At 44.2% G+C, this 26,885-nt stretch overlaps 1 protein-coding gene across 5 annotated transcripts in view; it reads left to right on the forward strand.

Annotated features, from left to right (window-relative positions):
* CLCN1 (chloride voltage-gated channel 1) overlaps window positions 1-26,885 on the forward strand; it is a 65,446-nt gene that overhangs the window by 13,518 nt on the left and 25,043 nt on the right. Inside the window, exons 1-7 of one of the 5 annotated variants that reach the window (XM_074591727.1) lie at window positions 11,143-11,560; window positions 17,974-18,127; window positions 18,642-18,773; window positions 20,343-20,471; window positions 20,575-20,708; window positions 21,051-21,128; window positions 25,759-25,837. In XM_074591727.1, the coding sequence (XP_074447828.1) occupies window positions 11,372-11,560; window positions 17,974-18,127; window positions 18,642-18,773; window positions 20,343-20,471; window positions 20,575-20,708; window positions 21,051-21,128; window positions 25,759-25,837 (895 nt within the window). In that variant the 5' untranslated portion in view covers window positions 11,143-11,371. Of the gene's footprint in view, window positions 1-11,142; window positions 11,561-17,973; window positions 18,128-18,641; window positions 18,774-20,342; window positions 20,472-20,574; window positions 20,709-21,050; window positions 21,129-25,758; window positions 25,838-26,885 lie in introns of those variants that run through there. The other 4 variants (XM_074591764.1, XM_074591746.1, XM_074591737.1 and 1 more) reach the window with 4 other exon arrangements.

A 26,885-nucleotide genomic window follows, 5' to 3' on the forward strand; every position in this document is an offset into this window, starting at 1 on the left:
TTGAAACCACTACTACATAGTGACTACAATGTGCTTGGATTCAATACCCCTATGGAAGCAACAAGGGTCAAAAAATCCACTAGAACGGATCAAACAGAAAACCACATAAAAATGAAGAAACCTTTTAATCAATTAAGAGATGCGACCAAAAAAATGAAACATTTCCAGAAGACATGGAGGTTACTGAAGGACACAATATTGGTATCTAAAGAGATCAGGTCCACATACAAAGTCCCCGGTCCTTCTTTCATCTGCTTCAGATCCTTAAAAAGAGTGCTGTCCTCTGCCAGGATGCAGATGATATGCATCATAGAACTCTATTTTTATCCAAGGTGTAGAGGAATTGTGTGGTATGATCCGTCTCCCAAAGGAGCTGCATAAATGACCAGAAAAAAAAAACACGCCAGGACAAGCAAACTTCCAAACGCTATGTCTGATCCCACTTGTCCCAACACTCACTGTGGAAAGATGTATCACAAGACAGGCAAACACCCACCCAGTTCACAAACCTCCTGTTACAGATGCCCTGTTGCCACATCCTTCTGCTGGCAGCCATCTCTACATGTAGCTGTGGCAAGATAGCCAGGCACCCACCAGTTCCCAAAGTCTTTAGCCCTGTTTTTCCACAGGTCCTGCAATGCCCATGTTATAATGGCCAGTAGGCCAGCAAGCAGTGACGGCCCCCCTCGCAGAGAGTACATGGTTGTCTGTGAAGGGCAACAGTTCGGTGTCAGAGGCTGTCTGGTGAGATGTTCCAGTGCAAGATGCAGATTCGGTCTAGTCAGGAGTGGCTCAGCCTGATCTCTTCCACTTGGATGTAGGTGAAAAAAGTACTATTATCTGGCTGGAGGTGGTACCAGGTGTCCCCTAAGGAGTGCTGACCTCCTGCCATCCTGATTATATCTGCCTCTTTCTGTGAGCAGGGCAGAAGCAAAATTCACAGGCAGGGCCAGACACTCCTGTGGACTGATACTGCTAAGAAAGGCATCCTGATAAAAATGACATTGCAGACCTGGTATCAGAACACAGATATTAAAGATGTTAATGCACTTCCAAGCAGATCTGAATGTGCAGCAGCTGATTTAGTGCAACGATCATGTTCCCCAGCATTCAAGACTATAGGTCAAGAGAGGACAGGGTTGTAATGTTCAGTGTGGCAAAACTCAGTATGAGATTGTATAGACAGACATGTCTGTCCAAGCGGTCTTGCCACAAAGTATAGTTAGATTGCCAAGCAAGGAGAGTACCCTGCCCCTGCAGAGACCATATCTCCCTCTCGTGGGGTTTAATGGTGTGATTTTGAGCTGTTTCCCTTAGAGAAAGAGAGAAGGGGTGTGAGAAACCTTCTTGGACAGCAGTGGTGGTGCCAGTGGTACCAGCAGTGCTGTATACCAGCAAGTTCTGTAGACAGAGCTGTGGTCCCCATGGTACAGGGAAGCACTCTGCCCTCTGGATCCCCTTCCCTCCTTGAACAGGGCCCTTACTGATGAAGATGATGTTGTAATCTGCCATGACAAGGGTCAGGTGCACCTTCTTCCCAGAGCAGCGAGTCTTCAGCAGGTGGCACAGCTTGTCCCTCAGCATGATGGGTCTGAGGAGCCTGCAGACATGTGTGAGTTGACAGTTCTTGTAGTGCCCAAAAGCCTGTGGACTAAGTAAAGGTCCCCAGCCCAGCCCAGCCAGTGCTCCTGGCAGAGAGCAACAACTCTCCCCCTGACAAAAGGACAAGAAGCAGAAGGAGTAGGATTTGAAAAATTTCACAAGGACCATCTCTGCTTTTTTTTTGGTTTGTTTTCTGACTAATCCCTATCAAAATATGCTATAGACATAATACTACTGTGGAATAGAATATGACTCTGATACAGATGGGCAAAAATCGAGTTACGCCCAGACCAAGGGCAGTGTCTGAACAAGATACCACAAGTACTCTCAGTGATTTTTGCTGACTCTGAACATCAAATAATGCACATGACCAAGACTGCGAGCAATGTTTTTAAAAATATGAATACAGCATCCAAAAATCAGTAATTTCTCATAAGCAATCTGAGTTAGCAGCTTCTAGAACTTATTTCAGTTCTCAAGTTAAATAGAAGTTATAATGGTTCCCATTGTTTATCGTCTACGCCTTATTTTTATTTGGCCTATTATTCCTCCACCACTCCTGACTTTGGTCAATAGGTTCTAAAGTCAATCTACAGCCCCTCCCTGGATTCCTCTTCCAGGTTTTTTGCTTTTTAGATGGCATGGACATTACATGTCAGCCCTGAGATACGATGCCATTTGTGGGACACTTCCTGCACTTTCTTCTGATGACTTCTCTTGTCCTGGGCTTGAAATACCAGTCTACCTGTCCCTCTAACATCTGGAGATTGTTGGTCCCTAATGGCCCTGGGGTACTTTTTGGACCTTTTCCCCCTGTGAGAGTCAAAATTGTCTTTCAGCCCAGAAAGTCAACCACATCCTGGCCTACGTCAAAAGAAGGGTGGCCAGCAGGTTCGAGGGAGGTGATTCTACCCTCTACTCCGCTCTCGTGAGACCCCAGCTGGAGTGCTGCATGCAGCTCTGTAGTCCTCAGCACAAGAAGGACATGGACCTGTTGGAGCGGGTCCATGGGGAGGGTCACAAAGATGATCAGAGGGCTGGACCACCTCTGCTATGAGGACAGGCTGAGAGAGTTGGGGTTGTTCAGCCTGGAGAAGAGAAGGCTCCAGAGAGACCTTATAGCAGCTTTCCAGTACCTGAAGGGGGCCTACAGGAAAGATGGGGAGAGACCCTGTATCAGGGAATGTAGTGATAGGACAAGGGGTAACGGTTTTAAACTGAAAGAGGGGAGATTTAGGTTAGATATTAGGAAGAAATTCTTTACTGTGAGGGTGGTGAGACACTGGAACAGGTTGCCCAGGGAAGCTGTGGATGCCCCATCCCTGGAAGTGTCCAAGGCCAGGCTGGATGGGGCTTTGAGCAGCCTGGTTTAGTGAGAGGTGTCCCTGCCCATGGCAGGGGGGTTGGAACTAGGTGATCTTTAAGGTTCCTTCCAACCCAAACCATTCTCTGATTCTGTGATTCTAAAATTGACTCTTTCTGGTAAGTATACAGCAGCTTTAGTTTAATTACTCAGTTCTATGATTCTATGGTTCTAATGAGTTCCACAGAGAAAAGAATTCCTGTAGCCTTCATGCCAAAGCGTGACCCAGTACTTCTCGATGCTGTTCTTCCTTTCCCCCAACACTTCCCTACAAGTCAAAGCAGGGGGCTGATAAAAGAGGGAGGGAGTCCAGTAAATGTTATGCTGACTCTCATTGTCATCCCTGTATCAGCAGCCAGTGATAACAGGAAAGGTTATTGCCAGAGGGGAATTGTTTTGCCCTCGTTTGTGATGGATTTATTATTGTGGCTGCTAAGAGAACTACTATCTTCTCTCTGTTTACCTTCATCTTTATCTCATACTATTACCAGCGATTGTTTTATGGGAAACCGGCAAGACCGGCTGTGCAAGAAGGTTGGGTGTTTTTGTATGGGTATCTGCATTTGGATGGGGGAAGGAAAAGAGGAAGCTTAGTCAAAATTGTAAAAGATTTACTAGTATAACTTTGATAGTAACTAAGGTATTTAAAAATCTTTAATGGTAGTGATAACGTGTCTGTGCTACAACTTTTATATTGACATCATTTATCTCAGTTAGCTGAGACAGGACAGCACACACTAGTGAAGTCAGCAACCAGTGCCATGAAGTTCATAGGAGTAGTTTATAGCATTTGTTCTAATAATGGTGAAAGTCTGATAAGTAAGCAACACCCAAGTGATACAGAGAAAAGTTTTATGGTTGCTTATGTCTCTGCTGCAATGAGAAAAGACAGTCCATTTCCTCCTTTCTATGCGCGTTCCTGACCCCTTCTTTTCTAACATCTGTGTGGCCATGCATCAGCTGGAATGGAGAGCTGACGTAGCTGAAAATTAATTTTTTGTTGCATCAAGCTTCTTGATCATGGGTTCCAGTACCTAACAAATTAGGGCTGTCCTTTTCAACCAGTCTGCTCCTTAAGTCCTCTAAACCAGTAGTGTGATCACACTCTCAGTGAGATCAGTAGATTCTAGGGCCTCAAAGTTGAACATGTATCAGGAAAGTGAAATAAATTATTTCTTTCCTTGCATCTGGTTTCCTTACAGATTTCTAGTCCTAGCCATGGCCTCCTGGAGATATCTGTCCATACCGAAGATCCCTTCTTCTTGCCCAATCCCAGCTCAAGCATACCCCTGATTTGTCCTTGAAACCCTCCCTTTTCATCTCAATCCAAATAATTTTGCTTCATCATCCAGTCCTCTTCCAAAAATTTTCAGCTGTGAGCACACTTCTTCCTAGTTGGCCATGGCTTACATAAGAGGCAGCATTCTTCTCTTGGAATTAGCCGAGTTCAATACAAAACCAGGAGCCCTTCGCACAGCCTGTGCCAGCCCAGTTCTACACAGCTCATCACTGCATTTTCTTTCCACCCTTATGATGTCGGTCATGCTGCTGTGTAATAGCATGATTGACAGATTGGATGTGCAATTATTAAATTTACCTGTGCAACAAGCGATCTACCAGAAGGAGAGGAAGAAAAGCACAAATTACCTACCATGCACTGCCTACCATCTCTCAAGGATGATTTTAGCTGACAACAACATACAGGTCATGGTGCAGGTGACTTATTAGAGAACATTCACCATTTGGAATCAGAGCTCATCGTCTACATATACAGGTAAGGAGCAACTTCCCAGAGTGTCTGTAGATTGTCTGTCCTGGAATAATAATAATTCACAAGCTTAGAAGAATCCCTAATATGTTTTGATCACTAGGGATGAATCTATAGTTCCAGATGTTCCTTAGTCTTTCTACTAAAAATGTCTTCAAGCTGATTACTTCGGAGAATGTTTATGATGCAACATTATTCTCCTGGAAAATAAGAAAGACTCTAAACTTACTTCAAATATTTCATTGACCGTTTGCTAGTTCTTACTGACTTTAGCTGCTTTTGGATGCACAATGCATTTATAAAGTGTTCTGCCTCTCAGCAGCCTAATTTTACTTTTTGCCTCTTTTTATTTATTAACTTTTTGATACTTGTATACACACTGTGCCTATTTGATTTGCCCTCGTTTATTCTAAGTTTATTCTAAGATAAGACAATCGGATTTCTACCCTGCCAGCAAGACAGGTCTTCCTTTGGAAAGCCATTGAGCATATGCAAGGGAGAAATGATTTAGTAGAGGCTACAGAGTGCTGTAGGACAGAGAGCCACTGAGGGAATTGAGGGTTGCAATTTAAGAAGAGGGGCAGCTGTAGGGGAGGAGCCATCCAAGCTGTGGAGGTGCAGAAACAATCTCCTAGGCAAAGGAGTGTAAGCATAAAATTTTAGCAGCTCAGAAGGTCACAGAGTTAATTGGAACCAAGGTCACAGTGTGTGGGGGAGAGTTGTGTATAAACTGTATATTTCTGTGCTTCCTGACTTCCATACTTTAAGTTTTCTCTATTTAAAAAAAATAAAATCGAATAATCTTATTTTTGTCCTGGTAAAGATAGTTCTGTTTTGAGTTTTGAAGCCTGCTGATCTTGATCTGAAAGCTCACCAGGACATCTAGTCAGATCCACCTTAAAGTTCTGTATGAGGTGGGATCCATTTATACAACGTAATTTTGTTATCTTCTCTTTCCTCTGATTTTCTGTGTCTTGCTCTTGCTGCTGGATTTAAGTAGTCTCTGCTTGTTCTTTCTGCTCTCATTTCCAAACTGTGACCACACTGTGATGTAAGATAAGACAACCTCAAATGAACAAGTAACTTACATTAGCTACTAACATCAACATATATATGGCTTTGTTTCATTTGATTTTGGGGTGAATTCACAAAGTGCTCTGTGCGGACTGACAGTTGAGTTGTTTCTGGAACCAAGACACAACCCTGTCCCCTTTAAGACCATTTGGGTTTTCCCTAGTCATGGCACGTAATAATGTCGTATCATGTCATACCAAAAATGTCATCATGTCATATCATGATCCGTTAAAGTTTCCTTCCAAGTTTATCTATTCCAACTTCTACTTCTATGGCTTTTTCATGTCACTGTGTTCCTATAAGTATTTATCTGCTTTCAATTGTGAGATCTACTTCTTTTTTTCCATTCTGCCTTTCCTCTGCTAACATCATCATCTCCCTACTTGGAATCATCAAAAGCCGATGATTCTCAAAATCTAGCCTGTTTCTGTCAATTCAGTCTAGTATTAGTTAGTACATGTCCTCTTGAATATCATCATATTATATTGTTATTTCTCCATGATGCAAGCCCTTAAAATTTCTGGACTTTTTCTTTCTACTTCTTACTGTGAACTCAACTCTTCTTTCAAGTGTTCTCTGAGAGTCCTCTGTCATCATCTCTCCATAGCTGGCTTTGCTTGCAATATGGTCCTGTACAGCTTATATTTTTTCTTTTGCTACTGTTCAATCCTTAGTCCATGGTCTATTTCTCTCTTTCGCTATAAAAGCTATCTTTTCTCCTAGTCTCCCTCCCTCTGCCTAACCCTTTTCACAGCATTCTTTCTCTCCCAAAACTCCAATTGCCTCCTGTAGCTCTTTGAAGCTTCCATGGGTATCTTGTCTAATAAAATGTCCCATTCAAGCGCCTTGTTCTCATCTACAAGACAGTACCTTATGTCTACTGAAGTTTTTTTTCCTGTTCACTCTTTTTTTGCTCCATCTGAAGCTAATGCTTGAGGCAAAGTACACTTGCTGTGACTTCTTTCTGTCCTGCATCTCATGTCCTCATGCCCTTCTGTGCTTTCATTGTCTCTTATTGCCTCTGTGTTTATCTCTCAGAGTTTTAGTTACTGTTAAGTAGTTCTCCTTTTGTCACCTTTCTCCTCTTCCTGCTTCAGAACTACCTTTTTCCCTTTCACCTTTACAGTTTCTTGTGTCTCATTGCCTATCTTTTATATAATCTCCTTCACAGCCTTATTGGACTGTGTCCACTTAAGCACAGAATGTTATTTTTTCTTTATTCTTAGATGTCTGCTTTTCTATTTTGTATGCAAGGTTCTGAGCAACAATAACTCTGCCTCCACAAATTCAGCTCCTTTCAGTCTGGGGTGGTAGAGGGCTCTGTATCACCATCTGCTATAATGTCTGTGTACTGCTGGTGTACACAGTACTGGTGGCAGCTGAAAAATAAGTGTTGTGTTTCATTCCAGAGGAGTCTGCACTTTGGCAGTGGGACATAAGGTTTCTATACAGTGAGGTTGTGAAGTGGTCTAGATCTTTTAGGATGAATCTGCTAGAAAATCACACACACACACAAAAAGCTCTAGTATAAGGAGAAGACTCAGAAGTTTGTATGATGTCTGATAATTGTGTAGGCAGGGGACAGGGAACAACATTAAGCTTGTCACTGTTGATTAACAGCACTGGGATTTCAGGTGATAAATGTCCTGGGACAGGACCATGAGAGAAGTGCGAGTCTTCAATCATCCTTGCCCCCATAGTATCAGACCTCTCACTATAAATGCAGTAGGATGGGAAGGCTAGGAATTATATTTTTGCATCCTGAAAAGCATTCAGAAGAAAAATTAAAGGCAGAGAAAGGGAGACCTGAGAGAAAACTGGGAAGAGGAAGGAGAAAGAGATGTCTGACTGGAGAAGAAACCAATCTTGGGTGAGAGTTCTTCTGATTTCTATTCCTTTCTTTTTCCTCATCTAAGACCCTAATTTGGGCTGTAGCTGTTTCATCTGTCTTGAAGATGTCCTGCCTGAAGGAAGTACCACAGAAACACACTTTGGAGTCCCTTTAGGGCCTGTAATATGCAAAGAAAAAATTGGTGTATGAGCAAGTTGTATACCTTTCCTCTTGCGTGCTGTGCGTCAGTCTAGAAACTTTCGTGAGCCCTTTCAAGAGGCTTAGGTGGACTTGAGGAGTCGAGCCATACGTACAGGTCATCGGTGTTTGTGACTAGCGCAAGGTGATTATGACATCTTTCTCTTTTTTTACATCTTCCTCCACTTCTGCGCTAGTCTCCTGAACCTGTTGGTAACCTCTCATACAACAGGAGTACTACATTGCGGTGTCCTCAGCCTTAGAAAGCAGGACAGTTGAGCAATAAAGAAAATACATAAAGAAGAACTATGGCAGGAAATTACAGGAAAAGTGATAGGGAAGATTTCACAGCAGCTGCTGGACAACAGGAGTGTAAAAAGGCAGATCTTTTTCAGGATGTGCTCAGTATTCTGTACTTTCGTGACTCTGCTGATCTTAAAACATGGACAAGACAATGGGTAGAGCTGGAACAATACCTTTCATTAGGTCATCCGTGCCAGCTGGAAAAAGTGGACAAGCTGGTGGGTCTACAAGTTCTTTGAGTCTGAAATAGAAGCAGCAGATCTTAAAGCAAATACAAGTTGAGAGCGGCTTCTTTGAATTTAACTAGACTAGTGTCAGTGAGGCTGTGACAAAAGATTATTGGCACCTTGTGGGACAGAGAGGATGTTAATAGTGCCTAGAGAGCTGACAAACTACTTTGCTCCTAGGGGAAAGAGGGAGAGGGGTGATTTATAAGCTGTGGAGCATGATAAGGTTAGTGTTCAGAACACAGGAAAAAATGTGACATAAATCCAATATCTCTACAGATGTTATGTATTTTGTCATGCACTGGAATGGTGAATTTCAGTTCTCAGTCTTTACCTTGGTAGACAATATCTGGGTACAGGGATCAGAGGCTGAGAGATTGTTTGATGAGAAATGCTCTCCCACTGGCAATTAGATAAATGCCGGGTCCTTAGCTGGAGATGTCCTTAGAGCTCAGTCCTTAGAGTGTACACATGTACCACTGTGTGCATAATGATCTTCAGTTTCATCTGTATAGTTATCAGTCTACCATTTGGTGCACTGGATGAGGTGTATGGAAAGCATGAGTGAGGGCACAGGGTTATTGTGGGTTGTCTTCTTCACAAGGCTAGTAAAGGTTTGTCATTCGAGGAGCATCTAGAGCCTTTTGGTGAATGTTGGCCTTGGGGTCCTTCATGCTTTTAGTGATGAGGCGAGTAAGGCTGAGGCCAGTTTGGAGCCTGAAAGGAACAGTTCTTGGAAATAACCTTTCAGGGTAGGATCATCTTATTTTAAGCTATAATTATATAACTATTTTCCATGGAAGTTCCACAACAGTATCAGACAAGACAGACAGCAAGGGTTTGATTAGCTGGCAGTGGGGACTTCTTTTTTACACTGAAGAAATTTCTGATGTGGTATTCTTGTGCCTCTTGAAAAACAAGAGCTAGGAGCGTGCACTGGGTAAAGGTTCCCATTAGTTTTCTCCAGTGGCTATGATGAGTGTTGTCCTCCAGTAAATGTAATAGTAACTGAAGATCTTGTGCTGTATTACAGCTTTGATGTTTGCTGGGGCTTGTTCTGGTTAGTCTTTAAGTTTTCTATATATCATGTACACTTTTACATTCTATACAGTTTGTTGTATTTTATACACTATATAGTATATGCTATGCACCTTTTTTTATGTAAAGCTTAGTGACATTGGTCTTCCAAAAGCATCTCAGTAGGTTGGGAGCAGTTAATGTCTTTATGATGGAAATCTATGAGGGTACCCAAATATTCATCTTTGATTTCCTAGACATGGTCACTTGAAACTCTTCTTTAAGGGGGTTCATTACAAGTTTTGTCCTACTGATGGGCCACAGTCTTCCTCCAGAAAACATTGCTTATTGACGGTAAAGTGAGTGCTGGTCAGAATGAAACAGATGAGCCTATATGTTTTTGTAAATATTCAGAACTCACCTGGCCTGCCACCAGGTATGTGTTGTATAGGCTAACAATATCCATATGGATATTATTGCTAATGGGCATGCATATGGATATTGCTAGCAGAGACATTGGAGGAGGTGGGGAGGTGGTTTATGGAGGAAATCAAGCGTGTCTTCCTCTTGGAGACTTTCTTTGTACCCCACTCTCAAGAACCATTCAGGCAGAGAAAAAGCAAAATGAGCCTCCAGGAGAAATGTTTTACAGGGGTCTGCAAAATGAAATAATGAGACTACTGTTCTGGACCCAAAAGAAGGGTGTTTTGCCTCTTTATCTCCCCCATCCTGCCTGCAAATATCTTATCGTGCAGTGTGAGAAGCTTGGAAACCATTGTTCTGGAGGGGTGATAGTGTACAAGAGGAGGAAGAAGGAGTTAATAGCAGCTGTTTAGTAACTGTGTTCGAGGCATGCGGGGTCTTCTTTTCTTATACATAATTTCTAGGATCTTGAACTCACTGCTCTTCATTGGTTCATAGCCATAAAAAGACGCATGGCTACATTCAGCACACTGACAGTACTGGGAGGTGTCTCTAGACCATGTTGCTGGGACATGCTTCTCATTCCTGTCACTGGCTGGTAGCTCACTGCTGTTGGCTGAGCTCATTGCTTTTTTGCCTGGCTGAGAAACAAGTGGCAGAGTGGAGAGAAGAAGCTGTTGAGTGCTCTAGCCTGTGCAAAAGTGAGCATCAAGAAGAATAAATTTCTGCATATACCACTAATTGAATACCCACGGAACAATCTGGTGACATTCTTCAAAAGTGTAAAGTGTTCCCCATAAGGGTATGTGGGAAGGCTGCGATTAAACTGCAATGCTCAGCAGTTTACAGGGATGCCTGACTTCTCCATTAGGGCTTGCTGCTTCTCTTGTGGACCACGGACTTAGAAAAATTGTCTTGGGACTCTGAGTGTGTACCTATCTTGTTCTACCTCACCATAGTCGCTGGCATCTTTATGACTGTCAATCAGTCTTTTGGATGCCTGGTATCTGGGAAGAAAATGAGGAAACCCACTGAATTTTGTTCTCACTGCAAGTATGGCTTGCCCAGGACGGGGACGTGTGAAAGAAGAGATCCCCTGAATAGTCATTTCTGCTTCCTCCTATCTGCTTTCTGTCTCTGTACTTCTAGCTCTGTCTTACCACCTTCTTTCCTCCTCCCCCCTCTCCCTTCCCTCTCCTTCAGGAGTTCCCCTCTTGCCCACACCTGATATTCAATCCCGTCAGAGTTAGTGCCTTTTGCTGAGATCAGACACGGCACTGGGGAATCATGTGGCAGAGGAAGGTTGCTATAAATATAGTTAAACCCTGCGATCACTGCCTTTGGGCAGGAAGGGGAGAGAGAGGCACAAGGAAGAGGAGGAGGAGGGGCAGAGAGAAAGTGAGTGAAGGAACAGGACAAGTCAGAGTGGTCTGAGGAGAGAAAGAAAGGAAGGAGGGAGCAGAGGAAAGTGTGGAGGCCAAGCTCTTGGCCAGAACATGAGGTGGTTCTAGGTAAGGCCCAGAGAGGCAGCTCCGTTACAACTGAGCGTGAGGAAGAGTAGAGACATGGAGAGCTCAAAGACCATGACGCAGAAACCCAGATCGAAGTCAGCTTTGTGGGGGGGCACACCGCAATACGACTATGTCTGCTTTGAGAAATGCACCCGTTACGGGATACCTGTGGAGGCAGGACGCGAGGCCGGGGGGACAGGGGACGACCTGCACTACCTGGAGAACTCCCTCAGCTACCCACAGGTAGGGCTGGACAACTGGGACATTTGTGGCAGCACAGGTCTCCCTGGGATCACATAACCTCTTGGGGCTCCCAGAACGGTGCTGGTAGAGCACACATCCCTGTCCGTTCCCAATCCTACCAACTCTGCCCTTCGTTTGCTGACTCCCAGGTCAGGCATTGACTTTCACGGTTGTACTTACATCCAGGAGGGCTATCAGCATTTTGAGTCAGGGGTCATTTTCACCTGCCATGGACACAAAGAGAGTTAGAATGGGCAAGCTGGGATGGGGAAAATCAACCAGGCCATTAATGTGTTTGTAACAGCAAAGAGAAACTGCAGCTGCCTTCATCTGCATAGTGATAGTAAGTAGAGCAGAAGGGTGACTATGACCAAAGAGAACAGTGATGTATATAGATGGGTATCTATCTGCATAGCTGTACAGAGGAAGTCGTGCAGAGCTCTGTTATGACTTTTCTTGGATCAAAAAGCCCTTCTTGGTCACAGAACCATATTGATGGTTTTGGTAACTCTTAGGGGAGCTGTAGGTAAGGGATTTTCTAACCCTTAAACTTGACCTGACTCTTGCTCTAGTTCATACAAGTGGCAGTTTAGAAAAATATCTGGGACACGGATGTACTCTGGTTATGGCTCCTTGTTCCATTATCCTCTGTATCTCCTCTACCTCTCCTTTTAGGACAGCCTCCTGCAAAGGGGAGGTTCTATAGCAGAGTCCTGGTGTCTTATTTCCTACTACTCTGCTCAGACTAAGCTGACTTAAGAGGGCTTTAGAGCAATGAAGGATCCAGTCAAATGAGGAGGGAGAGAGCACGTGAATGTGAAATTCATACAGAGTGGATGTTTCTCCATACATGAATGCAAACTGCCTTGCATGAATACTTCCGTGAATGATTGGGGGATGAGGGAGGGGATGCATTAATCATCTCCTGAAGACTTGTGATTTAGTGATAGGAGTAAAGCCACATTTGCCACCAAGAAAATCCCTTCCAGTAGATAAGCATCCCTATGAGGATTACATATGCCACACTGCAAAAGATTAGAGAATCAGTTCTATGGCCATATTCAGGAATTTCTCTTCCGAAACTGCCTAAAACATCTGAGAGTTTGCAAATGTCTCCTACACTAAACCCTTCCCAAACCCACACGCTGGATGATTTGGAAGCAGCAGCCCAAGTGGGAAGGTGTATGGACAGAAGTCTGACTGGAGCAGTTTGTGCTTTATTTACATTAATGCCAGGCAATAGTTTGGCCGCAGCAGTGACGCTGGCAGGGTGAGCGTGGGGTGGGATTTGATGGAGAAGTGCGTGAGCCCAGCTGGAGCTGAGCTCCCCCGGGATTCAGCCTTTGGAGACATCCCACCCCCATCAGCCGTGCCCGAGTCCCTGGCTGGCCGTTGGTTGAGCGGTGACGGCTTTGCTGGGATGATGGCAGACGCCTGCCCCGTGGGGTGCTAGTGGAGCAACGCCTAGGGCTGGAGAGCTGAGGTGGGCAAAGGAAACACACCTTGTGCTACGTGAGTTGGGGGCGTGGGGGGGGAGCTGTGGGGTGCAACCTGTTTCTCCAGTAAAGCACATCCAAAACCATCCCAGTTCACGTGCATCCACCCGATATGCTAGTTCCCACCCGTCTAAAACCACTCTGGAAAGCAGGCACAGATGACACAAGGAGGCAACACAACCCACCTCCGTGCTCTTCCTACCTGGCATCGGAGTGTGTCTGCCCTCAGATCCAGTGTTGTGCTGGTCGATGCATGTAGATAGACAACGTCACGCACAAACAAGCAGGCCACCAAATGCATTCCTGTGCATATCTTCAGGCAGTAATGTCTCCCAGCAAGCAGGCATTTGTGAACAAGATTTGCAATCTAAAAAGCAGACAGCCGTATTTATAGATTTACTGAAAAATATGCCCTAGAAATACTTTCACATGAACAATCACATACACATGTGACTGTATGTTTATGTATGAAACTTTGCGTGCAGGCATATTCTGGCAAAAACAGGCTTGCTGTCCAGATGAATATTTTGCTAGCCATTCACACACATGCATATAAGATATAAATATGCATGCTAATGTACACCTTGCACAAAGACGCACACTTGTGTTATTAGCAAGAAAAACAACCTTCTGCACATGTTTTCGTCCATTTCCATGCAGAGTAACCATTAAGATTTCTTTCCCCACTGTCATGTGAAAAAACACATGGCAGAGAGAGATTTTGTTCTGTTGTGCCCTTGTCTTTTGCCTTCTGTTTTATATGTAGGTTGGAAGCTATTTCAGACTAGCTTTGTGATTTGTTTTGGTTTACATAAGCCTCAGAACAGTGAAATCTTGGTCTTTGGCCTGGGACCTTCAGATAATTGATGGTGAAAAAACATAGAGTGGTTAATAGATAATAAGATAATAATAGTACTAGGATAATAATAGTAATGTATATGTAATTTTGAACGATTAAGATAACAGTAGGTATATGATAGGTTATGTAATATACGTGGATAAAAAAATATACTTTCTCATACACTGTAGGGTTTTGTATTGTTTTCTTTCTGGATGAGAAAGCAGCTACAGCTGGTGAAGTATTTATAAGCTGTGTTACTCAGGACTATAGAAAGGATGTTTGTGGCAATACACAGATGGGTGTAGTGGGAGGGATGTGTAATAAGTAAATGGGCAATGCAGTAATACAGAATAACAGGCTCACAGAAAGATGTAGGTGAGAGAGGCCTCTGGAGGTCTTTAGCCCAAGCCCCTGCTCACAACAGGGCTGACTCGAAAGCTAGGTCAGGTTGTCCAGGGCCTTGTCAAGGCACGTTCTGAACATCTCTGAGACTGCAGATTCCCCAGCCCCTCTGGGCACCTGTTCCTGTGCTGAACTACCCCCAAGAGGGAGTGGATGCGGACATGGTCTCCTTTTGCACAGACTTTCCCTTCTTGCAAGTTACGTCTTTTTCCTTTTGTCCTTCACTGTGCCCCTCCAAGAGGTATCGCTCTGATGTTTCTCCCCAACCCCCCTCTCCCTTCAGGTGGTGGGACTGCTGTTAGATCTCCCCTTTGCCTTCTGTCCTTCAGGAAGAACTATTCTTTTCTTGCTGGCACCCACCCCTCACGTGTGCCTCTTTGAATCTGTCTAAGCAGTTGAGCCTAGACTTTTTACTGACATTTACATTTACTTATGAAGTGAGTTTTGTGAGGTTTCAGCTTTGACACCAAACATGGCTACTCTTTTGTGATCCATCACAAAAAAAACCCAGCAACAACAAAAAAAAAACTAAGGAAGATCATTTCAGGAGCAGCAGGATGGCTACAAGGTGGGAGTGGGAGGGGTGAGCAGCAGAGCTCAAGGCTGCCTCAATGGCCAGGAGCAGCAGATTAAAACCAGTGTGCACTGGCAATGCTGGGGGAAGGGATTTCAGGAGTGGAGTACGCTGTGAAGAACATGTTGCTCAGTCTGAATGGCATGGGAAATAGCTTTTCACTGTGAGATGAGGGCAATTTTATGCAAGTGCCGAGCTCTCAGAAAATAGCTCCCAGAAAAGCCTTGAGATTGTGGTGCTGTACATATTTTTTCCCCTGAGATTCTGTGCAGCTTTTCCTCCATTGTTCAAGCAATGAAGCTTCCCCGTCTTTTTTTTGGAAAGACAAACCCTGCTGGTTTGCAGTTAAACATTAATAAATGCTGCCTCCCTGAAAATGAACTTTACCCGGGTTATACTTTCTCTCCCTTTCCCCCTCCTTCCCCAGCAGTATTTATACCTTCAGCTGGTTTTGCACCATTATCACGTTCTCACTCAGCATTCAGCCAAGCTGGGCATGATAGTACCTTTTTTGGCTCAACCCTTTAGGTGGTAATTGATATATTTTAACATTCTCTCCAGTTCTTCTGGTCCTCGGAAACCCGGTGTTCCTCGTGTTAGAGAGGGAGCATCAGAAGAAGGAACAGTCTAAGTCCTCCTGTGTTATATTTTTAGTTTTATATGTCTTCTAACAGAGTGGATATTTCTTGTCTAACCTAATTTTGCTTTAAGGTCATCCTCTGATTTCTGGATTCTTTCTCTCTCCCACAATCTCCTACCATTTTAAATAGTGCCAGAGTCCTGGAGAAGAAAAGCACGTATATGAGGCATTCTTTAAGAGACTAACTTGTTCTCCAGGACAGAACCTTCATTTTTGCATCCGGAGACTAACTCCTTTTTTCCCACATCCTGAGTGCACCATTTTCCAGCCAGATAGAAGCGGTGAACTAGGATACCGTATGAGGACTTTTATCATTCGTGCTATTATATTGTCATGCTGTTCCATCTGGGCAGTTGGAAGACTCTAATTTGAACATCATACTGGGCACGGATTTGAGTTCATAGTTTGGATTAAGCTGTATTTGATATAAACCCATCCCTCATGACTATGTAAAGGCAATGAAACATTAGCTGAGGTGATGTGAAGATGCATTTGTCTAAAATCTGCTGGTACTTGGTGTTTCTGGCTGAAATAGGCACAGTGAGAGAGAAAAAGGAGCAGTCTGCTATTTAGGACTGGATTCTGTATGCGACACCTTACCTTATATATGAAGTTCTTCAGCCTGATGTTTCACTGTCCTGTCCATATTATGGGGGTCAGAATGTCCATTCCTCATTCCATGTCTGCATTCCTTAATTTGCCTAAAGTGCGTTGATAATCATGTGGTTAATAATTACATTCAATTTGTCGGCTTCCAATACAGTGATGAATGGAAGAATACTTTCAGATATTCAGATAGCACAAATTTATTTAAGAGACAGTAGGTAAGCCATTTTAAGAATTGGATGATTTAAAAAAGCCTAGATATGTGTTCTGTGAAAAAAACACTAGGGTTTTCAAAGGGAGCTAATGCACATGGTTCAAGTGTCTCTCGAGGAATATGAAAATAAATAAACTATTTAGGACCTTCAGTCGTATTTGTTATGTGGAAATATGAATTGGTAGAGCAATGAAACAAATGTCTGGAGAAACTAGGGAATTTCCACCCTTAGAAATGTTTAGGAGTTGCCTGGACAAGGTCTTGAGCAGCCTGATCTGGCTTTGGAGTTCCCATGCTGTGTGCAGGGGCTTGGATTAGAAACTTCCAGAGGTGCCTTCCAGTGCAAATCTTTCTGTGAGTCTCTGAATCTATTTGACCTCAAGGGAACAGGAGCGAAATCTCCTGTGTCACTTCAAAAGGCGGAGACACGAAGCTGTCAAACTGAAATGTCTCCTAAGCACATGGTATGGCTTTATATCTCTCATATGTCTTGTCATTCTCCAGCTGAAGTGTCTGATTTTGCTGATCAAAGCATTGCCCACTCTCCTTCTGCCACTCAGAAAATCTTAGAGAAGCAGATGGGGAAGAAGCTGGGGAGGAAGCAGAGGGTCACCTTCTCACAGGTGAGAAGTGCCAAGATCACAGGCCACGCATCAGGTGGTAACCTGACCTCAAGTAACGCCAAATCTGGTTTATTGAAGGACACGTGAAGAGGAGAGGCTTATTCTCTGCTTCTCAAATGCGCACCTTCCCCACCTATACTCTGAAAGAGTGAGGTAGGATAGCTGCTCTTCAGGGAATCTGATAAACAAACAAGGGGGCACATCCAGGATCCTCCAGGCTCCCTTGAGATCTCATTGTTGACAAGATGGTACAACTGCCAAGTTCACTACAGGTCCATGTCTGAAATGTCATTGGTAAGCGCAGGTAGCTAGTTGTGAATTGCATATAACCAGTTGCATTTCAAGATTAGCGTCTGAAGACAAAGACTAGATTAGGTAGGTAGGAAATTGAGAGGAACTGGAGATATGAGAGGATTTGGGTAAATAATGGGAGGAGGTGTGCAGTACCCTGTGGTATGTCTGAGCTGATGCTGCTTCTTTTCCTCTGCAGGCACCACCAGTGGCTGTGTGCCCTGTTAAGCATTCCTTGGCAGCAGAAGGAACAGATGCAGGGCGTTCCTGCAGCCTGTTTGATAGTGTTATACCTCTTGAAACCTTCAGAGATGTTCTACAGTGCTGCTGAGATCTATGAGACAGCCCTGAGGGTGGCAGCCTCATGTGAATTATTTTGACCTTCTTTTGTATCTCCAGAAAGCTTGCTCAATCCCTTCAGACCACAGCCAGCTCTTCCTCAGGATGTTAGAAAGCAATTAATATTCTGTGATCATATCTTGTATGCCCAAAAAGGAGATTTAAAAGATTTTGGAAAGAGCGGGAAGAGGGAAACAGAAAAGACAAGGAAAAAAAGACGAGCTGCATCTGTATAAGTGTTTCTGTGTCTCTGTCTCTCTGCTTGGGTACATTTGGGCTTGCACCTCGGACTGTTAGTAGATCTGCCTCTTCCTCTTTAATGCTATTTGTGAAGGAGCATTTGCCTTACCTTTCCATTTTGATCTCTCTTGCTTTCTGCTCCTCTAGCTTTATGGCCAATACACAGACCAGATACCCGACTTTGCAGAGAAGGAAGCAGCAAAACTCCTGAATAAGAAGCAGGCCCAAAAGAACAACGAAAAACCCCTGAAACGTGACAGTCAAGTAGAGATCAAAGAAGATCACTATTCCAAATGTCAAGGTAGGGACAATTCATCTTTCATTGCCCTATGTCCAGATATTGGGTAGACCAGCCAGAGAGATGGAATTTAAGCAAGGCAAAAAGAAAAGAAAATTGTGACTGGGGAGAAGAAGGGAAGGAAGGAAAAGGAATCACAGTGGGTCAAAAATATTTTTTTATGTAAGCTTTCATCTTAGGAAGAGCCAAGATCTGTTTGGAAAAAAGACCAGTCCCAAGTTAATAATTTTTTCCACAACAGTTCTCTGTAACAGGAGGAAATGGACTTTCTTGTGTTAGATTTTTGCTGCTAGTGCACAAGATGTTAAATTCCACCACCCCCATCCCTTTTTTTTTTTTTTTTTGAAACTGCATAAGGTTTTGCAGAGCTGTGTAAGAGAGGGATGGGTAACAGTCCTTCAACACGAAGCCCATGATGCTTCCAAATAAACTTCAGTTCTCATCATAGGAGAGGAGAGACAGACACAGGCTTCATCCATGTTCCCTCAGTTTTTCTGGTTCACTCTTCCCTCCACAGACTGTGCTAGACGCATCCAGAAATATGTTACCAAGAAGCTTGGAGAGGATTGGATTTTCTTGGTTCTCTTGGGTCTGGTCATGGCGTTGGTGAGCTGGGGAATGGATTATGCCAGTGCGAAAAGCCTACAGGGTGGGTCTCATACAGGTGTTGCAAAAACACACTGTAAATGACATGAATGTTTTACAAAGCCCAGTGACAATGTTCCTCCTCCTCTAACATCAGTGTCCCATCCTCACTCCTTGCTGACTGAGGATTTTGAAGTACTTGCAGCATAGTAGAGAAAAGGTTAAATGGGGAGAGGTTCTTTAAAGGGATGGCAGGCAAAAATTTGGAAGTAAGTGGGCAGAAACAAAGGCTATGTGTATGATGAGTCAAAGAGAAACCATTATTTTGACTCCCTTTCCCTCCTACTCCCTTGAACATGTAGGGGCACAGGGAAGTGGTACCACGGTCCTTCCTATCATACTGGTTCCCATCCTCCCCAGGAATAATGAGCACATGGGGGAAGGAGAGGGTAAGGGTCTCTTGGATGCCCCCTGACACTGTTTCTGCTTTTTATCCGTTATTGTTCTTGCCAATTTTCATTTGTACAGTGCCATGCAGTTTCCTGCCACCTGGCCACATAGTGCTGTCTCCTTTGGCTCTTTTCACAAAGATCTCCTAATCACCGTCTTATATCCCTTCCCCACATTTTTCCTGCAGTCCTCTCCCCTTTCCCAGATGTAACAATTACAGGACCTTTCAGTCCCCCTGCCGCTCATCTTGGTGCATGCACACATGCACAACATTGCCCACATTCTGTTAACTGCTCTGTTCCTTTGTCCTTACCCTCAGTGTCCCATTCCTGGCCTGCATACACACACCAACCCTTTCCTCTCAGCGCTTTTGGCTGCTGATGTCCACCAGGGGCTGGCGTTCTTCAAAGCTCCCAATACTCCTTCGGCCCAATGTTCCTCCCTCTAGAGCTTCCCCATCTACCAGGCATCTGGCTTACTCTACCAGTCTCAGAGAGCCCCTGTTATTTATACGCCCTTTAGGGTTTTTTTTTTTCATTCCCTCCACCAAGTCTCAGCCTCCTGCTGTGTGGGGAGCCAGCTCAGGCTGGCTGATGATGACCTGCCCAGGAGCTGCAGTTCAGTTTGGATTCTCAGCAGCTCGTGCTGTTGCACCTGGCTGAGCACTGGTACCACTGCTGTTTTAACAGTTGGCACAGCTCCCCTCATGCTGCTGCTCTAAAAGACAAATCATAATCAGCCCTTTTAAGCTATTTTTTATGAGGGAACGATTTTTTCATGTGACTGAGATAGAGGAGGGAGCGCTAGCTATTGGTGGACCACTTTATTGTCCCTCAGGACCCACTTAAGGCCCTCAGGCTGCCAAATGAAAAGACCATGTACAGTGATTCATCTTCACAACTGCATGTAACATACCTTTCCTTACACCACATTTTGGTGCAGGTGTTAATAGTGTTTAAGAACAGAAAGCCATTTTTACCCATTCCTGCAGAATGCCTGTTTTGTTTGGGAACTCGTACTCAAAATGTAACAAGGCTTGTCTTAGAAAATGAGGATTTTAGGATGCTATTTCTCAGGGAGATTTGGTATGGGTGGGTTTAGCAATTGTGTGATTCTTTGATGTCTACCAACTTGTTTGGAGCAGCTGTGGTTACTGACGACTTCTTTGTTTGTCTGTCTACAGCCTACAAGTGGATGTACAGAGAGCTGCACCCGAATGTTCCTCTGCAGTATCTGGCGTGGGTCACGTACCCACTTGTTCTTATTCTGTTTGCGGCCATTTTCTGCCACCTCGTCTCTCCACAAGCTGTCGGTGAGGGCAGAAGGCATGGCAAGATCTGTTTCTGTCTGTCTCGTTTTTCTCATGCCATTTGCCTGCGGGTTTTCTTCATCCCCTGCTCTGCTGTTGTTTTCAGGGTCTGGAATCCCAGAACTCAAGACCATTATGAGGGGAGTGGTCCTCAAGGAATATCTCACTCTCAAAGCTTTTGTGGCCAAAGTTGTGGGTCTCACAGCTGGGCTTGGAAGTGGCATGCCTGTGGGGAAAGAGGTAAATATTGCTGTTTTCGTGTGCAGTAGGTCTGGGAGGTAGGAGGAGTTGTCTGTGGAAGAGTCTATAAATGTTTTCTTTCTTCTGCCACCATTCCTCTTAAAGCTCTGCTCTTTCCAGCAACACTTACCCTCCATTGGCCATTTTCCTTCCGCTTTGAAAGGTTTGATATAGAAAACGTCAAAGAACTGAAGTCAGGTAGTCTTTGAGAGGGAAAAAAAAAAGAAGATTGGAGGACTGCCTGAGATGGGCAAAGAGAAATTATGAGTGCTGCAATGTCTGAATGGCTGTCAGTAACCAGAGGGTAACCCTCTCTGATTTCCTTCTCCTCTTCTCTTGCAGGGTCCTTTTGTGCATATTGCCAGTATTTGTGCTGCGGTACTCAGCAAGTTCATGTCAATCTTCTGTGGTGTGTATGAGGTAAGGCACATGTCTCTGCACACAGCTCTTCCACAGGCTGAACTCCTAAGGCACACAGGATAGTATTAGTAGGCCACAAAACACAGAGGAAACATATGGACTGAAGTTCACTGTACTGCTATAGAGCAGTAAAATACAAGCCAAAGAAAATGGTAGTGGGAGGCCAGATATACAGTCAAATAACTGCAGGACCACCAAAGCTACCTACCAATTACGCAGAGGCTGGTTAGAAATATTCATTGGACAAGTTTTCAATCTCATGATGCTGATACCTTTGCACCGTAATCACCGTCTGTATAAAGAAGTAGCTGCAGATGAAGATCAATTTGTCTTTAAGCCAAATTTATACAGCATTGCTAATTATAGACACTGACACTGTCCCCAGGCTTTTGCTGTTGCAGAAGAGCCTCTGCAGGCTGATCACTGTATTGACTAGTTGTATAAAAAAAAAATCTATTAACTGCATATATAGCTAAATGTAGGAACTGCTTTACATACAGGCTCTTACCAGAAACTGGCTGTGTAACACAACAATGGGAGGTGCTGTTCTACTCGAGTAGATCCTGTCTGTGCATAAGGACCAGGTGTCACTGCTGAAGACCAGCTGACAGTACTAAAGACTGCACTAAAGTGTGTAGAGCCCGCTATTTGTAATAGCAGTGGCTGAATCTTCTGCTGGCTGTTGCTTTGTTTCATTGTTCTGGATCCTAACCCCCTTGCTTTGCTCCCTCTAACCCCAGCATGCCCTTCTCTGGCTGCACTCTCTGTTCCAGAATGTGCATAGGCAGTTCGACCTCCTGGTGGCGGCTTGCGCAGTTGGAGTTGGATGTTGCTTCGGGGCTCCTCTTGGAGGCAAGTGTCTTCCTATATGTGACATTTAATGTACAACTCATTTAGCCTCTTGCTGTGGGATTTCCTGCTCTCAGGAAAGGTTCTCCACAGATACCTCTTCCACTCTAGCAACACAAGTTCTTCCTTTTCACATGTAACTGGTGGCAGTGAAAGAAGGTTAGAGGAAAAGTAACACCTGTTAATGTGCTGATTTCTAATGATGCAGCTTGCTCGGTCCCTGCCTGCCGTGGACATTGTTCAACCTGGAGAGCACCAAGGGCTGTCCAGAAAGTCAATAAGCCTCGAGTAGAGAACAGAAGTTAAAAAAAACCTTCAAGTAAGGAGTAGCAATATTTAAGGGCAAAAGATGATGGCAAGTATGACAGGAAGTGATAATGTGAACAGGAAACTACTGTACGGCCTCTTCATCAGTGGACTGGAGATCAGAAATATCAGTGTATAAAATTTTGGGCTCCCCACGTAAGAGAGATGAGAAGGGCCAGTAAGATGATTGGGAGGTTGGAGTAATGGTATATGTGGAGAAGTTAAGGAAGCTGGGTTTGCTCAGCCTAAAGGAGAAAAGGCTAAAGGGAGATGGTCTAACTGATGTCATCAGCCACCTAAAGGTGTATTTTAGCAAAGATTGAGCCAGGGTCTTTTCAGAGCAACGCAGTGCAAAAGGCAACGGGCACAATGTGCACCAAGGGAAATTATGACTGTATCTAAGGAAAATATGTTTCCCTCCCCCAAGGGTGTTCAGCGCAGGCATAGATGCCCAGAGGGTCCAGGGAATCTCCACCCTTGGAGATCTTCAGCACCCACCTGGACAAGAACCTGATCCAGCCTTGGAATTAGCACAACGCTGAGCAGGGAGTTGAAGGAGACACCTCCAGTGGTCCCTTCCCACTTTTCTATGATCCCGCTGTGAGGAGAAATGTGGCAATTTATCTCTGTCCCCTCACATTTGTACTAGTCTTCTGATTCATGGAATTTCCTTAAACAGCACATGTGCCAGAGGTACATGGTAACTTCTTCCTAGAACAGTGGAAATACATTCGTAAATAATTTCTCTTAAAATGTTCTCCATTCTTGTGCCTTTATTTAACTTTCCCCCCATGCACTGCCCTGAACCTCTCCCCATGGTTATCGTGCCCAGAAGTTTAAGGCATTTTTGAAATGCAATGTTTTTTTCTAAGTTCGCTTTGTTTCTTCCATGCACTACTTTCCTGTTAGTCTTCAAATAGATGAATTATTTAGCTGACAAATGCAACGTGGTCTTGCGTCAACAATAATAATGATCTTTACTCTGGTTTGCTATTAAAAAAAAAAAAAAAAGGAAGCAACATAGTTTGTCAGCTACAAATTAGAAGCTCTTCAGTTGATAACTTGAGAAAAGACGTGTCAGGAGGAAAATCGGGTTCAGCAAGAGAGAAGCTGAGAGCTGTGTATATGTGGCAGTATAGCATGTTGGAGACAGCCTGAGCCGAAGCCTGAGACTTCAAGGCAAAACATGTAAGTCCGCCAAAAACCTTGAGCGAAAGCAGGTTCAGAACCAAGGGTTAGACCACAGTCAGGTGGAACGATTGACAGTATATAGGAGAATGGGACCTCTCTTAAGAGTAAAAAAAGATGAAAAAATCCCAAAACAACAACAAAAAAAAACCCTTCCATAAGACAGTCTACAGTTCTTGTTTCTTTCTCTGTACCTGGAATTAATATAGTCTCAGAGACCACACGACACTTTGTACATAGTTCGCTAGGAGAGACTAGAGAAGAAAAGAGAAGGCTGAAGGGGGAGTGGTCTAATTGCTGTCTTCTGTAGCTAAAGGAGATGTTAGAGAGACAAAATAGCCAAACGCTTCTCAGAGAACACTGAAAAGACAAGAGACAACAGGCACAACTTGCAACAAGGGAAATTCTATCTATGCATAAAAAACCCCTCCCCGTGCCCCAAAGATTGTTCTGGGTGGCACAGGTGCCAAGAGAGGCTGTGGAATGTCCGCCCTTGGAGGAGCTTAGGGCTCACCTAGCACCTTGATCCTGAGGTCCCTGATCTAGCTTTGGAGTTATCCGAGCTCTGAGCAGAGAGTTGGACAGGAAGCCCTCAGAGGTACCTTCCAGACTAAAACATGCTGTGAGTCTGTGATAACATTGTAGCACAGGAACAAACTGAGAGTTATCTCAGCTTTTGTAGCCCTAGTTGGGTTCCTCTTATGGATTCACATCAAATTTTCGAATGTAATTTCCATTCCCTGGGAGTCATGTAATCTTTAGCTAACCCTAGTCCAGGATACAGCTTGCAACTTCACATCACGTTGCCCTTGGTGTACAACTTCTTGGTGCTGTTGTTGGTGAACACCACCCTGTGTATAAATGAGGAGCCCTCAAAATGGATTTGAAAAGCCAATTTAGCCCTTGACAAGAAAAAGGTGGCCAGCCTACTTTTTCTGAGTGCACTCTGGTACTCTTTGATTGTCTGTTTGTTTTGGTCTATCTGGCTACTCCTACACCGCTACGCAGCATCAGCACTCTGACACCGGGCTGGGTCCTGGGAGATGCCCCATGCCACAAGCTGTTCTCAGTGGTTGCCCTAGGTCTTTCTATCTTATACTGTTCTTCAACACTGTCTCATCAGGCTTTGCACCTTCAAATAACTCCAATTACCTCTTGCCATACTACTGGCCATGTTGCATGTACCCTCAGTTTCAAGCTGTTAATCACGGTGCTGGTGGGCTGTATAACATGACCCTCCCACTTTGAAGTGAACCCCATCCCGGCTCTGGACATGATTATGTCTTAAGGCCACAGGGGCACTAATAGGGCCCAGAAGTTACCTAGGACAAAGCTATGGATAAGGACACATTGTTCTGGCCCATTTTTGTTGGGTTGCGCAGAGATAGCCTTGAGACACCTTTTGGTTGAGGCTCTATCAAAGACCTGCTCAGGTTAACAGGAATTCATGACCTTCTGGCCTTAGAATTCACCCCAGCCACTCAGATTCCTATCATAACACAAGACCACCCTTTCTCAAAACTCTTGTGGGAGATCTAACAGGCTACTTTACTTTGGGAACACGTGGTAGTAGGAAGTACCAAATACACGGGCTTTTGACACTGGTGTATTACACACCACCTAGGATTTAGACAAAATAAAATAAAAACCTATCTGCTCACCTTTCACCATCCTCAGGCAGTTCAGGGCCAAACCTTGGAGAAAGAGCAGAAGAGCATTTTCTCCCTTTCAACAGCTCTATGTCTTCCGCAACTGTCTCAGGAGAGGCTCTACCCTTCCATTTCACTGTTTTCACCAGGACAGCACGAGGCTGGGTGATCTGGTACCCACTCACCTAGCCAGGGTGACGGGACACCTGGGACACGCATGTACCTTGCGCACGCAGACTCATAGGGTGGGTTTTTTGAGACACATCCCCTGCCAAAGTAAAAGCAATGAAGTAAAACATACTTATGCACCCTCCACCCTCTGGAGTATTTTCCACAAGACACCTCTTCTACAGTGACAGAAATGTGCATGTTTCAATGAAAGATGAGATGCTGCCTCCTCCATGTGTCTTGAAGATGTGATTCCAGGTACATGCCTGTCTTGTGCCAGGTCTTGTCTTTTGAATATTTTGAAGCCATCCAGAAGGGAGAAATAAGATAAATATAGCTATAACTCTGAGACTGGTGGACAGAGCTGGGTGACAGCATGTGGCCGTACCTGCCAATTCTGTTACTCACTCTCTGCTTTCTTTCCTTCTTTCTTCTGTTTGTCTGTCTCTCTTTGTCTCTTTCACCAGTAGCAGCCATATTATTACACGGATGTCCTGACTGTGGGTTGCGCTGTGGGGGTCGGCTGCTGCTTTGGGACACCACTTGGAGGCAAGTGGCTGTTCTGTTTCCTTTTTCTCAGGTACCTAAATCCTCTCCTGCCTAGTCCTCTTCTTCTCTCCCCCTTTCCTGCACCGTATTCTTGATCTGTCGTCTACTTTGAATCAAGAAGCTTACCTTTAGCATTGGCAACCTCCCCAGCATCTCTGTCGCAGTCTTTTTTCCACATGTTGTCAGCCTTCTGGAGGCAAGAAGTGGGGGACTGTCTAGAACAGTAGTCTCAAAATTGGGGTGTGCATACCCAAGGGGGTGCGTAAAATGATCCATTGGTGTGTGGGAAGGAAATACTGGAATTTCTATTTTTTTTTTAAATCTAAAAAAAAAAAAATAAATTAAGCTTCACTAATATTCAGTATATGCGTTGGCAGTGGTGCCCGCACTCAGTCCATGATGGCCACTTGCCACATCCAGTGCATGAGGTGTCCTGGGTGTAGAGCTGTTCACAACGTGGAGGGTTAACAGTGGTGCCCTCACACATTCCCTTGCTTTCAGCATATTGCAATATATTGCAATCAATACGTACCCACTTAAGTGGATTTATGGGTTATATTAACTAAACTAACGCTCACAAAACAGACAAGTGGCTTAAAAAGATTCCTGCAAAGAGGGCATGGATTGAAGATAATACTAATAATGCAAGCACAGACAAATGACAAGAAAATGGCAGAGATGACACTCTCCTACTCCTAGTACAGGCTCTTTATCAGCCACATTACAAGGCACAAACAACGACCAGCTAATCAGGTCTGACAAGAAGCTGGCCAAAAAAAAATAATCAAATTCATCAAAGGCTATTTTAAATATGGATTTACATCCACTATCGTTAACGATGAGCCTCACCCTAAGTGCATATTATGCTTTGAGAAGTTAGCTAATGATGGTATGAGGCCATCAGAATTAGCAAGACATTTAAAAGCTAAGCTTTCAGAGCACGAAGACAAACCTCTACAATTTTTTCAGCAGTGTTTCAAGCTACGTGATATCCAATCCAGTACTTTACAAAATTTCACTGAACTTCATGATAAATGTTTAGAAGCCT

The sequence above is a fragment of the Larus michahellis genome, chromosome 1 (assembly GCF_964199755.1).
Source record: "Larus michahellis chromosome 1, bLarMic1.1, whole genome shotgun sequence".
In the NCBI taxonomy this organism is placed as follows: Eukaryota; Metazoa; Chordata; class Aves; order Charadriiformes; family Laridae; genus Larus; species Larus michahellis.